This window comes from Habropoda laboriosa, unplaced genomic scaffold (genome assembly GCF_001263275.1).
Source record: "Habropoda laboriosa isolate 0110345459 unplaced genomic scaffold, ASM126327v1 scaffold333, whole genome shotgun sequence".
In the NCBI taxonomy this organism is placed as follows: Eukaryota; Metazoa; Arthropoda; class Insecta; order Hymenoptera; family Apidae; genus Habropoda; species Habropoda laboriosa.
Genome location: NW_017100500.1, coordinates 587,651 through 603,055, shown reverse-complemented (window position 1 = coordinate 603,055; position 15,405 = coordinate 587,651). Strand labels below are relative to the sequence as shown.

Sequence of the window (15,405 nt, the reverse complement as noted above, 5' to 3'; positions counted from 1 at the left end):
TGAGATTTGTTTCAATCGTTAAGTATTATGGTTGTACTAGAGTACGATTTTGTGCGATGTAGAGGGAGTTGATAGTTGATGGCAAAGTACTTATACGAAGAAATTTATCGCATGTGATCTTCCTTGGAAAGGTGAACATTATTTTGGCAATCCCAACGCTCTAATTTTCACAATTGTATTATGTTATTTTTGCAATTTGAAATTGCCTTTATCTTAAGATTCATCGATGAAATTTCAGTGATTTGAGAGTTTGAAACGATGCGAATTGAGAATAAGAATTCTAAATTTTCAAAATGTTAAGAATTTGCCAAACTAACGTAGGGTTAATGGTGTATCGATGGGTGGAACATGCAGATTAGCGGTATCTCGACTGTTTGATCGCGGTGCAGTGCGTAACACGTTTAATCGTCTTGTCGATAGGCTTGTCCACCACCGCGAGTAGTTCGCTGAGCTCTGGAGAACTATTGGAGACGCCTCCACGAGCACCCTCTTCCCCTTCCGCGGCGAGTCTTCAGCTGAAACCGGAACCGCTCAGCGTGGAGATGGGCGGGAAGAGCAGCAGCGCACCTCTGTTGGAGAATAACGACGCGGAAAAGGCGAACGGGACGGTGCCGGTAAGTATCTCTCTATCGTTTTCTTTGCTTAATTTATTCAGTTATTTGTTTTAGGAATTTTCAGGAATTCTCTTAGTTCATTTTTATCCTATTACCGACTGTAAGTACGTTAGTTAAGGTGACCCACGTAACGTGACCACCTCTATTATTTTTCAAAATTTCTTGGTCACAGATTTTAAATCACTTTCAAAGTGACGACATTCAATTTTTTCAAATAAATTTTCATCACCTTCAACTTTTTTATTAGGAGAATTAAAACATAGTCACTTGTTCCCCTTCTAACTGCAATGCTCTTCCAAATTGTTAAAATCAAAATTTCACTACCATAATCAACATTCTTCAGCCATTTGAAACCTTCTGTAAAGCGTGACACAGGAACACGAGTTCATTGAGAAACAGTTTGCTTCGTCCTCCCGCGGTCGATTCGAGGCTGACTTGATCGATCGACGGGAACGTATCAATGATAAATAACCGCGTTCGACCGGATAGACTGACAACTGTCCAGGTTTACGTACGAGGTTATACCGGCTGCGTGTCCCCATCCGAGATATTTCTTTAAATATCGATAACAAGGCCCGAGCACGAGCGCCGGTAAGTAGGAGAAGTAAGTTCGGGGTTTAGCCAAGGAGAGTATCGTCCTAGCTTCAATAGGGAGCATTAATCACGTGGCAGTAAAGCGTGTATGGCATTTGGCATCGAGATTACCAAGCGGAGATACGTTCCTTGGACTGTTACTTGGTTCGGTGATCCGCGCTTATGGGCCACCATTAGTCTCTGCCCACGTGAAGCGTGTACATTGCGTGGCATTGACCATCGCGAACACGGTATTTGTATTTTACTCTTGGGTTGTAGGCACCGCATGTGCAGCCCGTGTGGGCCGGCTGGGGCCATCGTAAGATTGACACTTTGTTGGCACGATGAACCTTAATTTCCCTTTCATGACAGGTATCTCCACCTGCTACGAGGCAAGGCGAGTCGAATATCTTGCAAATTAACCGATTCGCGCTGAATTGAATCGGTAAAACGAGCCTTGCTCTTTTGCGCCGCTTTTCTCTCTCCATCTACGTATCTTTCTTTCTCTTTGCACCTTTGTTGACCCGTTTCTCGCAGTGTACGCGTCTTGCCTTTGTGCAACGTCCTCCATGATCGCCTTTTTAGCCAGTTTCGACACGCGAAAAAACGGTATTTCGGATTTGAGAAGAATCGTAACCTGTCGATGCAGCGATCGAAACGGAGATATTGGGAGGCTTTCGTGTTGATTAACGACTAGAGGCGATTTTTAGTTAGCGATTGGAAATTTATTTTAGAGTTACGTTTAAACCAGTTAAATGCAAACGTTGGAATAAATTGGACTGTAAATTTTCACTAAAAAGGAACGTTCATTTTCATCGTGACAATCGTATTTAACTTTGAAAATTATGCCAAGCAAAGTGATTCTTCTCTCCGCCGTAGTTTCATCCTTCCAAATCTCTCCTTTCTTTCAGAACACCGTATTAAATTCATTTCATTTCCAAACTACATTTTTCACCAATAATTTTGCCTATTTCCTCCAAATTATTCGAGGCATCTTCCTCGACAACGTACCACAGCACGACAGAGCACGAACTTTTCTTACTTTCTGGAAAATGCTCGAACCGAGGAAATTTCATTGGGCGAGGTACAGCTGAAGCGCCGGAAGTGAGGCAAATTACAATTACAAGTTCGTAACTGGAAGTTTCTCGCGGGCATTGAAACAAGAAGGTATCGAACGAGATTAACGTGGACGATGCGACGTTTATCAGGGAACGATCGATGTTACCGATGCTTGTCGTAAAATTGAAACTGTGTTAGTCGGATGGAGATCTTAAATTTCCCCTTCGCAGCGGGGTCCTCTCGTCCCCTTCTGTTATATACTCGATATCTCCACAGTGGATCGGATTTTCTTTAATGCATCACGTACACGCGTTGCTCGCACGATGATTCTACAATTGATATTTCGTGAGCATGATGAGCTTAATTCCCCTCACGACGGGTATCTCCACCTACTCCGCGGATCATCGATGTTGTGTATCTTTCGAACGAGTCGCACGATTACAGATAGATCGTCGATAGCCGTGTAGTTCTTTATTTTTAGGTTCGATCCCGTGGAAATTTTTATCCAAACTCTCTGTCACTCCTAATCTTCCGGCATTGCAATCGAACCGGTAGAATATGTTCTTTTGTTCCCTTTGTTTCTTTCCTATTAGATTCGTCGGTGATTGAGCGACGGTCCGGGCGGTTTAATAGCTTGTAAGATTTTGTGAGAGATTTTAAAAATTCAAAAGAGAATCAATTATAATTAGTATTTACTTTGCATTTTTCTTTTCGGTTTAATAATAAAATGAAGTCATATACGTTTTTAAATGGAAGGAATTTTAATTATTGTTTGACTTGTTTTTCTTCCTTTTGGGTAGGGTTTTAAATGAAATTTAAAGTCACATCTCTTAAAGAAGCGAGTGCAATTTCTATTCGGAAAAAAGAGGAAAAGCGGAGCGAATAGAGGGATCGATAACTGTTAGAAGTGGTCGCTAATTTTAGACTCTTCGTCGGCAATTTTCACAGTTAATTAGTCGGTTGCAGTTTCCGTAGTCTCTTTTCACACTGGAGATTAATCGTACTTTGTTAGTCGTCGGTCTTTTCGCTTTTATTTAGGTAGCTAGAAAAAGGCAACTCCCCTCTACTCTACCCTGCATAAATTCCATTTTAGTTCACATTAAAATTCCTCCAATCCTCTTCAAACTATTTACCTATCTAGCTTTTTTTCTGTGTTCAAAAGTGTGACACGCTTGTTAAAGGAGTTATTCGAGAATTAAATTCTCGAGTTCTTGCTCAGAATTTGGTTAATTAAAATTGCTCACTGAAACAAAGAAAATTGTGAATAAACGAATCAAATCTAATTTATAACACGAAAATTCAAAGACACGAAAATACACAGAGTGCACGTAATGAGCGAAAATTTGCAAATAAACCAGAAATATAGTACTTACTATAATATTCAGCAAATAAAAAAATTTGCCTATCTAGCTTCTATTTTCTAAATTACATTCACGAAAATATGCACGCAATCTACTCGTCAAGCATAGATCGCCAATTATTTATCATCGTCCACGCGAGGCAAAACGTGGCTCAGAGTGTCCCAGGGGATGCGATAAATTCTCGTTCGTTGACGCTCTACGGGCAAATAGCGTGAGGCAGCTCTATATTTATCCAAGGGTCCTCTTTGATATCAGTTCGCACCGTCTGCTGTCACGCCAGAGGATCGTGCAATCCCGGCGAAACGACGAGTCTCAGTTTCTTTCTCCGAACGTTTTCGAGTACAGCCACGTATTGAGTAATAGACAGCCAGAGAATTTATCGGGATTTCAGCACACGGCCCGTTTGCTAGCCACCGCCGCCGCTCTTAACCTCGTAACGTCCACGGTGGATATCCGGTGTACGTAAATTGCTCAAGGTCAGCCTCGGTGCTTTGATGCTAAAAACGACCCTTCTTCCCGCCGATGCACAACCGCGCCGATATTCTGTGTTTACCTCGGCCATTTTTCCCGCCTCAACCGCACACGATAAAATAACACACACGAATTTTTAGCCGAGGAACGTGGAAGTGTTCCGTTCGTGTCCCGTCGTCGATCTCGCGCCGGTATTTTCGACGCGTTCCTGCAATATTATCGTAGCATTCTGCATTGTTTTCGCTGGCTTCGTGAGTGGCCGAAGGAGAATGAGGAACGGTGTATCTTATGCGGGTGGTTCGAGCAGAAATTTTGCAGGGAAGTGAAATTCACGATTAGGGGATGTTTGAGGTATTGGGAGAATTGACTGAAAAGTAAAAGTGGTATTTCAATTTTTGTGAAATTTATGCACGATGTATTTAACGTGCATTCTTTTTATTCACTGAATTTCACATCGAGAGGGTGAAAATGATCGTTGAAGCTATACAGGGCGAAAAAGATATTGTAGAAACTATGCGGAAGAGTGCTTTTAGTGTCGCAGTTGTAAAAAGCTTTCAGAAAAATCCACTTGTCCAAATGACATATTAAATATTTGCAGTTTTGTGGAACATTTTTATAAAATAGTATATTTCCATTACTATGTGCATTTGCGAGCACGAACTGGAAGGAAATGTTACAAAATTGTGTAACTAAAGTTTTTCAATTTTTCGTATTATTTGAACAAGCCAAGTTTTCTGAAAAATATTTGCATAGCTGAATTTACCACTCCGAAACATGCAACGTTTTCACTTAAAACATTTCCCTACGCCCAAATGATTTTCGTCCTTATTTTCAGGGTCATTTTCACCCTCTGCATATCGACTATTCTCGATAACAAAATTAAAACAAGTCAAATATTCTTTTTAAGACTACAACGTACATAAATTTCATCAAAATCGTCGTTTGACACTTGAGCAACGTTTCTCGTTGGTGCAGAAAAGGGGAAAAATCAGGGGAATCGAAGGAGGTGCTACTTGAAATATCAGCGATCTCTCGATTTCTCGAATAATCATTTCCAGTCATGGCTAAAATTAATCCCGTCCGGCGCACTTGAAAAAACAGACTCGAAGCTTTCAGCTCCGTGGCTACAATTAATTTTCTATGAGCTGTCGTATCGCGGCACGCGCGTTGCTCAATTTTTCAAAGCGCGTTCGGTTCTTTGCTCGGCGTTCCTCACAGAGGAAGAATTAAAAAGCAGCGAAAGTTGCTTCGCGAGAGGAACCTTTCGGTGATTATTTTCCTTGCACCTTTGCAAAAACTTCGTACGACGAACCGTGTCGTAAATCAACCGACCCACCGTTCCTTTCAATTTTTATAGAGTTTTACGATATAAATACGCACCAGGTACGTGTGTATTGCAAAAGAAATATTTACACGCGTGGGAAAATAAATCATGTCGGCAGCCGGGGTTTATGGATTTGCACTATTCTGTTTGCCTCGACGTATTTTTCTACCTTTAAACGGAGAAAAAGATCGGCTTCGAAATTTGTAGCTGGCTCGCTGTTTTTTTCACACGCAATTCGTCGATCCGCCTGTGGTTTAACTGCATTCGGTGTCTATAAATCACGAGCGTGTACCATTGTTACGGGGCACGAACTATTAATCGACAGGAATTGTTCGAAAAGTGATACTTTAGGTGGAGCGATCCTTTTTTTCCACCTTTCGAGCTTGGGGAACGTTATTTATAGTCCCACTTTTCCGCTGCAGGTTTGAACAAATTTGCAATTATAAGTACGATAGCGTTTTGAAATAAATAACGTTTAATTCACGCTCTAGAGCATGTTTTAGAACTATTTTTACTGCGCTGCATAACTAAACGAATGTCAAAATATTCCGTACGTAAATAGCTGCGATAAAGAATGCATAAATAAGCAAGTGGAGCATGGAATCTAAATAGAATTTCCATGTTACGCGAAACGTATACATCTAATGTCTAATATTAAACTGTTAACTGTCGAAGCGATAGAGTTAGCCCTTCAACGTTCACATTTTTGAAAATGATCGATTTTTTCAAATTATTTTCTAGGTGCATAGAAATAAATTTCTCACTCTGCAATTCACAGTTTTTGTCATAATAGAAGAAATAACACGATTAACATAGAAGGAAAGGAAATAATTAAATAAAATGTTGCAGTTACTGAATAATTCACAAAATTCGCAGAAATAATTCAACCAATTCTCTCCTGAAGAAGATCACTAAAAATGATTAATTTTGCTCGAATCATGTCGTTCACTCTCCCATGAAAATTTTGCATACTTACGGGATGTTGAAAAATTGGAGAAAAACGGTTCCTCGAGTAGTTTTCGGTGGTGTTCCGTCGATGAATGCGTATTGGCAATGAAGTGTCGATACACGAGGTGGCAGTTTGCGCACGAGTGAGCACCATTGCCTTGGTAAACATACGTTTTCACGATGCACACGTACGAAGGAACGGAGTCTTGGTGGTGGCGAGTGATCAAAGCTAATGGGGCAGCGAGCCATGTCGGCGTATTAATCGGTTGGCATCTCTCATACCTCTAATAGCCATCGTGTGTGGGTTGTGTGTGTGCAAAAGGCCCTTAGGTGGAAGAGAACTTCCGCCGGACGGCGAAAAAATCATTGCACCTGGTGATGCAGCGAACAAGCCTTTAACTCCGCCAGAATTACACTGGCTAGCGTTGTTTTTCACTTCGCCACGGGATTATGTTGAATCAAAGTCAACGTGATTTATCCTTTTTGTGAAACGTATTAAATGCATGTGTAATTTGATCGATTTATTTAATATAGAGGTTAATTTAGATTTAGCTTAATTTAACGCAGAGAACGTAAAATTGTATTTGTAGATTAAATTTGACTGACGGTGTAAGGAAGGTGGATAATTTCAGGGGTCGATTAATTAACGTTAGCGAATGGAATAAAGGAGAATATAATTTAGAGACTATGATGGAATTTTTCTTCTATAACTATCGAATCTTTGGAGCTCCGAAGTTAAACGAGAAATTATTGATTCGTATCACTGGAAAAACGTAGAAACGAAGGATATAGATCTAAGAGTACTCGATAATAAAAGAATTTCTCACCTTCGTTAAATTTCGCAGAATCGTCTCTCAATTTCGTCGTTCTTATCACCAAACACGCGAAAATATTTGCACGTTCCCAACTGCGCGTAATTAGACCAAGGATGAGTTCCCTCCGCGGTTTAATCGGTTCTCGCGTGATCACGTAGCCGGGGAATATAAAAGAAGGAAATATTTATCGAGGAAAGCCAATGGAGATTTTACGATCGCGTTCGAGGTTAAAATCACGAAACAAAGATAAGCTTTTAACGTCTTCGAAGTGATTTCTTCTTTTCCACCGTGCACCTTGACCGAAGCCTGAATTGCAGTTAAAAGAAGAAACGAACGAAACGATGTAACGAAAACCTGGAAGAAGAAATAAATTCTTCCTTGGTAGAATTTTATCGGAATTCTTCGTAGAAGTTGCGTTGCAGATCGTAAAAAAACAGCCACCCCGCCTATTGTTCGAGAAATGTTTGCAGCTTCTGCGATTTTTCTTCTCTGTTTTCGCAAATACAGCGTCAATTCGGACAACTATATCTCGACGTTTACAGTTTACTTTGTTGCTTCGTATTTTCCAGCGAAGGACAATTAATTCCGTCACTTTCGTTGCCGCAGTCTTCTCGTTTCGTTTTTTTCAACGTTCGACCAGCAAACTCGCGTTCGATGTATCGCGGAGCGTTAACGTTAAACAAATTGCTTCGAACGGGGAACTAACAACGTTACGTCTTTGTCGATGGTTTCGGTTCGGGCTGGTAAAAGCTCCATTTGATTTTAATACGATACATTAAATGGGAAATACAGTGACGATGATGAGGTAAATTTGAAATTTTCCTCCTACATTTACCTGCTGTTTTGTAACTTCGTTTTGTCTATCGTTCGTTGCAATTCAGTTACAAAAGTCAAGCTAGCAGACAAACTGTTTAGGTGGTCCCACTTGCATTCGCCATATTTCTATCCTCTTTCCTCTACGTTTATCTGTAAATAAAAAAAGAAGAAGGAAAAAGTTCCTTCGAAATGGATATGAGAACACAGAGAATAGGATAAGATATTATAAAGTAGACAGGATATTCACGCTCCTGCACTTCCATTCTCCGCTTAGAATGCATTCACGCTCAACACGTTGCCACACTCCGACAAGCTGTCACAACACGAAACATTTTCGAATACCAGAGACCACACGATACCTCGCTATTCTCTTTGAAAATCTTTCTCTCTCTCTCTCTCTTGCCACCCACTCGCCGTTATCATAACTAATTGCCCTTAATAACGTTCTACCCCCCACGCGAAATAAACGCACACACGTTTCAGCTTTCCTTTTCTGACCAAGTATACAAGTTCTTTCTCACAGAATCGTTGCTCTCTAAAACATCTCGCGACGTCGCCAGGAAGAAAAAGGAAAAATAAAGAACTCGTTCTACTCCTACGGTGTTGATCGAGAATCCCGTCCACACACACGCGCGCGCGTGGCGAATTTAATGATAAGAGGGAACGCTCGCCAGTTTCCCCGGCTATTTTCCACGAGAGAAAGAGAGAGAGAGAGAATGTCGCCATCCCACGCGTTGCCCTTTTTATGAAATTATTTGTACATACACCGCATTAATCGATGAACGCTTTTGCGCGAAGCATACCGCGCGGATAAGGTCACGGTCGTTCGTTTGTTTCGACTCGTTTGTGTGTCGGGACTGGCTCGATATCTCGCATGTAGGTCATGGTTCGACCTCTCTTCTCTTCGCCACGTTTCCCCATTGCTAAACGGGGATAACCCCGCCGTGTTTCTCCGCGAGAGACTTTCGTCTGGCTTCCTATTTTCCACTTCCCCTTGTTTGCTCATTTTTTCTTTTCTTTTTTTTTCTTTGTTTTTGCCTTTTCGCTTTTTCTAATACACAGGCGTCCCACGCGAATGACGCGGCTTAATCCGATACATCGATGGTAAAATATGTTAATAATCCACGCCCACGGTGATTTGGACGACGACGCGCCAATTAACAGGGATCCGAAACGATTGGAATGCAGTTTGAGACGCGGGTAATCATCGGCCATCACCCGACGCTAATTTTATACGGGAACATTTGCTCGCAATCGCCGGTGATTTAATTAATAACGCCCGCTCGTGACAGCCGATCATCGTGGACGGTTCTCTGTTGCCAGGTCCGAGCTTCTGATTAAATTCAAGGCTCCGTGTCGCGTTGGTGATCGATGGATTAATTGGAGTTTGAAATTTTTCGGTAATCAGCTGATGCTTTATTGTGATCCAGCTGGCGAGAGAGAGAGAGAGAGAGAGATAGTAGTCGATGGTAGCCAGGCACGTCGAGTTCATAAATCTTCTGGCGCAGTTTTCGATTTGGGTAAACGTTTCCGTGGTTGCTGGCGTGGCCGAATCGATGATAGCGGTAACGATTTTAAGGGTGATATGAAGAATCTGTGCTTTTGATTCTTTCTATTCTATTGGCTACGTTGATCATGGATCGATTATCCCTTTGATCATTTAATATTTACTCTGTTGACAAACATTTTATTTTACAATTTTACATTTTCGTTTTTGGTGGTGTACACGTGTTTTATTGCTTTCTGAAATATGTTTGTAAATATTGAATAAAGGTGCAATGAAATAAAATTTAAATTCCGAAATTGATATGGAGTAATGGTGCAAAATGTTCTGCAGACAAATTTAGGGTTAAAATTGTAACTTTTGACTGTTATTATGGTGTTATTATGGTTCAAAATTGAATTGGGGCAATTGTCAGAAAAACATTTATCAGAGTAACTTAGGAATAAAGTTGTAACTTGCGGCTTTTATTATGGTGGGAAAAATAAAAAAATGAAGATTGTCGTTGAAAATATCGGGAAATGTAGGTAAAGGTTGACGAGTGATAATGGAAAATTATAAACAGTGTTTGAAAATAGTAGAATTGAAGTAGAGGATTCAGAAGTATCGTATTGTTTCGTAATTTCACCGCTTTTACATCAGAACTAATTGGAATATTTCGTTTGGTTACAGAGTTTGCAGCAGCCACGCTCGCAGTCGGAACGCCAGCTATCAGGTGAGTTTTCAACGAACAGAGCACACGTTTCTTCGTAGTAAAGTTAGAATCTGTTATAGCTACGTAGTTTGTAACTATTTCCGAATCAGTCGAACTTTTAATGGCCATCTGCGTTCCCTCTTACCCGTTCGGTCTTTGCTATAACGGCGACTGATTTCACGTATCCAAGACGCTCTATTGCATTGGACTTATTTTCTCGTCTGTCAAGAAAGTGGAAATTTTCATAAATCAATCTGACGTGAAATTTATTGCGTATGTGTTCTATTATAAAATATCGCATCGGAATTTATTTCAAGCTGGTATTAACAATGCTAAAATAAGTTCAACCCCTATATGTGCCGAGGTCGCGAAACAAAAGCTTCGCTGTGCGAACAGAGGCGAGTAACTTTTAAATACTTTCGGCAAATTTCTTCCATTTCTTTTTGATAAATTTGAACAGAGTGAAGAACTTAGGTTCGTCAAAGGGTTAACACTTAAGCAGACACTTTCATTTTACTTCATCTAGCCTAATTTAAATTTCACTTGACTCCAAGTCTCGAATTGTAACAAATTGAGTATTAAAAAATTACACTATCGTTCCAATGGTAAAATTGCAAAAACTTAATTTTTCAGGATATAAGAAAACCACTTTGTCGATTAATATAAAATTCCTTTTGCACTGATTTTATCCACTATCTGCACCGTTCATTTTTTCTTTATGATTTCATAAAGGTGTCTAAGGTGATTTTACATTTTTAATAATTCTACATTAATTGCTGATTTTCTAAAGACGATTTGACATTAATTGACAAAGTAGTTTCCATCTCTCCCGAAAAACGAGGTTCCTCCAATTTCCCAAGTTCACCATCGTTGTATCGAACACCCCCCTCGAACCTCCCATGAAATATAACCCTGCTCGTCTCTACCCAAAGCACGACCACTGAAATATCACCAATATGTCCAGCTCCTGTGTACTCGTCACCGCAGCCCTTCTTTCCCGCTCTTTTTTCTCCGGCTTCTATTTCCGTCAAGCTTCCACCCGGTCTGTCCAGTGATTTATTCGATCGAAGGCCGGGCAATTTGTCGCCCCCGAAGCGAGAACCAAGGAACGAAAGTAGCCCCGTGTGTGCACGCCCGCGTAACCCGTGCGCGCTGGTTAATTCTTGATTTTAGCCTTGGGTCAGCACGCCTCGCGCCGGATGCTTTAATCACGACCAGGCTCGAAGTCGCGCCTCCAGAAAGCAATTAGCGCTGCCTCGCGAACGCGTCGATAATTAATTAAACTTTCGCGATCGATTCCACCGCTGTTTCTCTCTCCGCCTACTGTACTTCCACTCTCGAAGTAAATAAGTGCGAGAGATGCACGCGAACCGTTTAGACGTTCTCGTCTTCTGTGTACAAGCGTATTTCTGGACGTGGCGATTCGTTTGACGAGCGAACAGAGAGCTGGAAAAGCTGACGGAAATGTCGTATAGTCACGCCGATGAAAGGCCTTGGGTGGATAGTAGAAGAAATGGAGATACGCACCACCTGTTTCACCGATTCTCTCTTTCTCTCTCTCGTTTCGAGCTTTAATCTTTGATCCGACAGCACGGTAGCGTCTCTGTCGTTGCTTTGTTGCCCTGAATCCGAAATAAGCCACAGACGCTCTAAGGGTCACGGATGTAATGCGCGGATTCTTATTGAAACGACGGCTGGTAATAAAAGAAATGGATGTTTAAATAGAGTACCGCTTCGAGGGTATTATTATTGCAACTTGGAGTGAGCGTCGTTTTTTTTTTCTGGGATTGCTCGAGACGTGGAAGGTTTAAGTATGGAGACAGAAGATTGTAGGGGTAGTTTTGAAGTAGTTTTAGGAGATGAACTGTTGGGTTATAATGTTAATGCAATTGCTCAATTGTTGGAATAACACTAGCTGTAGCTGATGAAAGATTTAAATGTAGAGACAAGAGACTTCAGGAATAGTTTCGAAGTAATTTAAGAAGAAGATTAAGAGAGTTCAATTAATTCGTTAATTAAAGTTTTGACTAGCACAATTCTTGGAATACCACTTGCCGCAGCTAATCAAAAATTTAAACGTAGAGACAAGAGATTTCAGGAGTAGTATTAAAATAATTTAAGAAGAGGAACTGTCAGGTTATAATGCTAATCGTTCAATTAATTAATTAACCTTTTCACCGACACAATTTTTGGAACAACACTTGGTTCACCAAATCAAGCGTATCACCTTCAAGAATTCTATGATTTATGTTAATCTTATCGACCTACTCGAAGGCGAAGAATGAAAGATCAAGCTACCCACCCCTAAAAACTTTCTTTGACATTTACCGTCCTTTCGAGACGAACGTCGTAGTGAGAAAAAAGAGGAGCTCTGTAGGATCTTAGCATAATCTAGATTCTAGACGAGCAAACTGCTCGAGATTAGCATAAAAGGATTTCGTAGGATGTTTAAAACCCCCCTGAGAGACGAAACCTCTCTCTCTCTCTCGAAAAAAATACGAGCGAAATAAACGCGGTAAAGGGAGCAATAAACCGAGAACTGCTTTCTCCGAGGAAACAAGTGTATGTATCTTCTAAATCATACGTCAAAGGTGTACGTCTTTTACCATCGTGTTCTACGTATCCTCTACGGTTCGATCGATGTTTTCAAGCTGCACGCTTACGGATCGCAAATTGCGTGCACGCGCTCTACGGCAAAGAACGTTCGTGTACAAACGAAGACTTAGGATCCACAAATTGCGTTTACACGAGTTCCTGGTACCAGGTTGATATAACAGAGAAATTGATTATACGTCGATGTCATTATCGAGAACGCTGAAGGCATTGTACAACGGGTACGGTAATAGAACGTGACGATTTTGGGAAAGCTATTGAGAGATACTCGGGTTAAATTGAAGTGGAACACTTTAGTTTGACAAATAGTTGTTATTATGTGATTTATTAATTACCGAATTATTCTGGGAAAGGAACATTTTCTGAGTGGTACGTTAGAAGGGTAGTATCAGTCATTATGTCAAGGAATCACGCATCATGTTAGAGTTTCAGCGAAAAATATGACTGGTGAAATGGTAGCAATCGATGAGGGTGAATTGCGACGAGGAATGAAGAATTTTTCCCTCTGATTTCAAGAGTGTATTTACGGTTTAGGAAAAGTGTTATTTTCAGAGAATAATTGGAGAATTAATAAACGAAAAATTAGTAAATTAGGAATTAAGAAATTAGGAATTAGGAAATCAGGGATTGATCAAATTAGGGATTAAGAAATTAGGAATTAGGAAATTGAAATTAATTCATTTCTCTTCTTTCGTAAAACTGTTTTATCTCAATTTAACCTGATATCCAGTAAACCTCTCCGAAAATCGTCACCTTCTATCGCGACATCTGGTATATTTAGGAAACACAGGGAATATCGATCGTGCACCGAGGAGAAACTATTTTCCCGACATTGTTGCAACTATAGACGGGGTGCGTCGATGCGAGTTAACGTTCAGATTATTCGTTTTAATCGATTGAACATCGTTGATCGACACACGTGTGTACGCGATACACATGCATGCGTAACCTATAACGCGCGTTTCAGCGCTAAGAAGAATGTGTGTCACCGGATATTATCGATTCAGACGCACGTGTTAGAAACGCGGACGTCGTAGACGAATTTGAATATCGGGTCTACATTTATGCAAATTTCACTGGCCGTGATTTATCGGGATTCTTACAGGGTAGGAAGAAACCGCTAAGAGGCGTATATCATGTTTGGAATTACACATTAATGGGAATTTTATTACCGACTTTTCCTTTATTACCCGCTGTTAAATGATAGACGAAGCGAGCGCGTATCTGTTGCTTTTATTCAACGATCAAACACAACTGCTCGTGAGCAACTTTAAATCTGAAACTCTATTCAATTCCTATACACTTTCGCTTTGATACACGACGATCGTTCGATTTTTCTCTCTCTCTCTTCGCGTTTACGACGTTATTGAGATATCCCCGCAAATGGATGAATATTTCATACGACGTTGAACCCAGCATGCTGTCATAAAGGCTACGTAGAATTCTGAAATAATCGCGAGTAGAAACTGCTAATTACTCGAAATTGTGTGTTTTCCACGAGTAATCGACGTTTCTACTTGAAGTACTTGTAACGTTATTAACGCCACAGAATCTACCGTGCACATTTTGCAAATATTTTCACCGCATTCTGATTATTTCGTTTATTTTTTATTTTTTTCACTGAATTACGACGTTCAGATAAATTTATCCAGTCGGATAAGATTCAACGAAGATCCCACGTTTCATCGGCGACGGACGTTCGAGGGACGAGGGTAGAGATCTTTAATTATCCTCAAGTGACACATTAGTCCGGAGCTCGATAAATGGAGAAAAGGACTTTTCAGAATCGTGAAACGTATTATTACCATTCAGCTTCTTAAGCGAGGTATACAGTTTATCGTGAAGTACACCGTTCGCGTTTTAAACGAAATTATCGAAGACTCGCCGGGGCTCTTCGATGCGGTAATTAAAAGTCGATACCGTAAAGCGCAGAGTAAATACGCGAAGTTCAAACGCGCTTCGAGAATTCCATCCAGGCACTTTGAAACATTCGTATCGTAACGATCTCTCGATTTCTCTACTTTTCCGTGCACAGTGAACGGTTAAAGAATCATCGCTCAAAGGCGAGGGAAAAGAGGTGTAAAAGAGAATATTCCGCGACGTAGTATGTGTCTTAAGCGAGACCCTTAAACGTCTTCTTTTTTTCTTTCTTTTTTTTTAAAGTAGAGCATCGAGTGTAACCAGCAGCCTATCGATAATCGAATGCCGAAGACAAGCACCGCATGGAACGGTTTTGACCCTCTTTTGTTTCAGTCTCTACTTCGGAAGTTTCGTCTTGCCCGATAGAAGACTGTGGGACACTTTTGGAACGGTGAAAAAAAGTTCTCGTTGCAATTCTGACAACCGTGAATTATCGTTATTTAAATTTCACGCGGGTTGTGCGTCGAAGATATTCCAATTTGTCAGATTTTGCGGTTTCGTTTAAGGCGATTAGTTCACCGGGGGAGAAAAACACCGGAGAAATTTTCATATCGACGACGTTAGCCTTGTTGAAACGAGGCGCCACGTATCTGCGGTTAAACTTGCTCTTCCTCTAAATAAAACAAGATTGATGGTGGTAAAATTACACCGGCCTAATGCATTTGTCACTTTCTGTATCGTGCGATGTATCATAGA

At 40.7% G+C, this 15,405-nt stretch overlaps 1 protein-coding gene across 1 annotated transcript in view; it reads left to right on the top strand.

The window, feature by feature from the left end:
• LOC108576123 overlaps positions 1 to 731 on the top strand; it is a 111,506-nt gene extending 110,775 nt beyond the window's left edge. The window contains exons 5-6 of the mRNA XM_017939052.1: positions 421 to 614; positions 669 to 731. Coding sequence (XP_017794541.1) covers positions 421 to 614; positions 669 to 731 — 257 coding nt within the window. The remainder of the gene's footprint in view (positions 1 to 420; positions 615 to 668) is intronic.
• Positions 732 to 15,405: the final 14,674 nt, after the last annotated feature.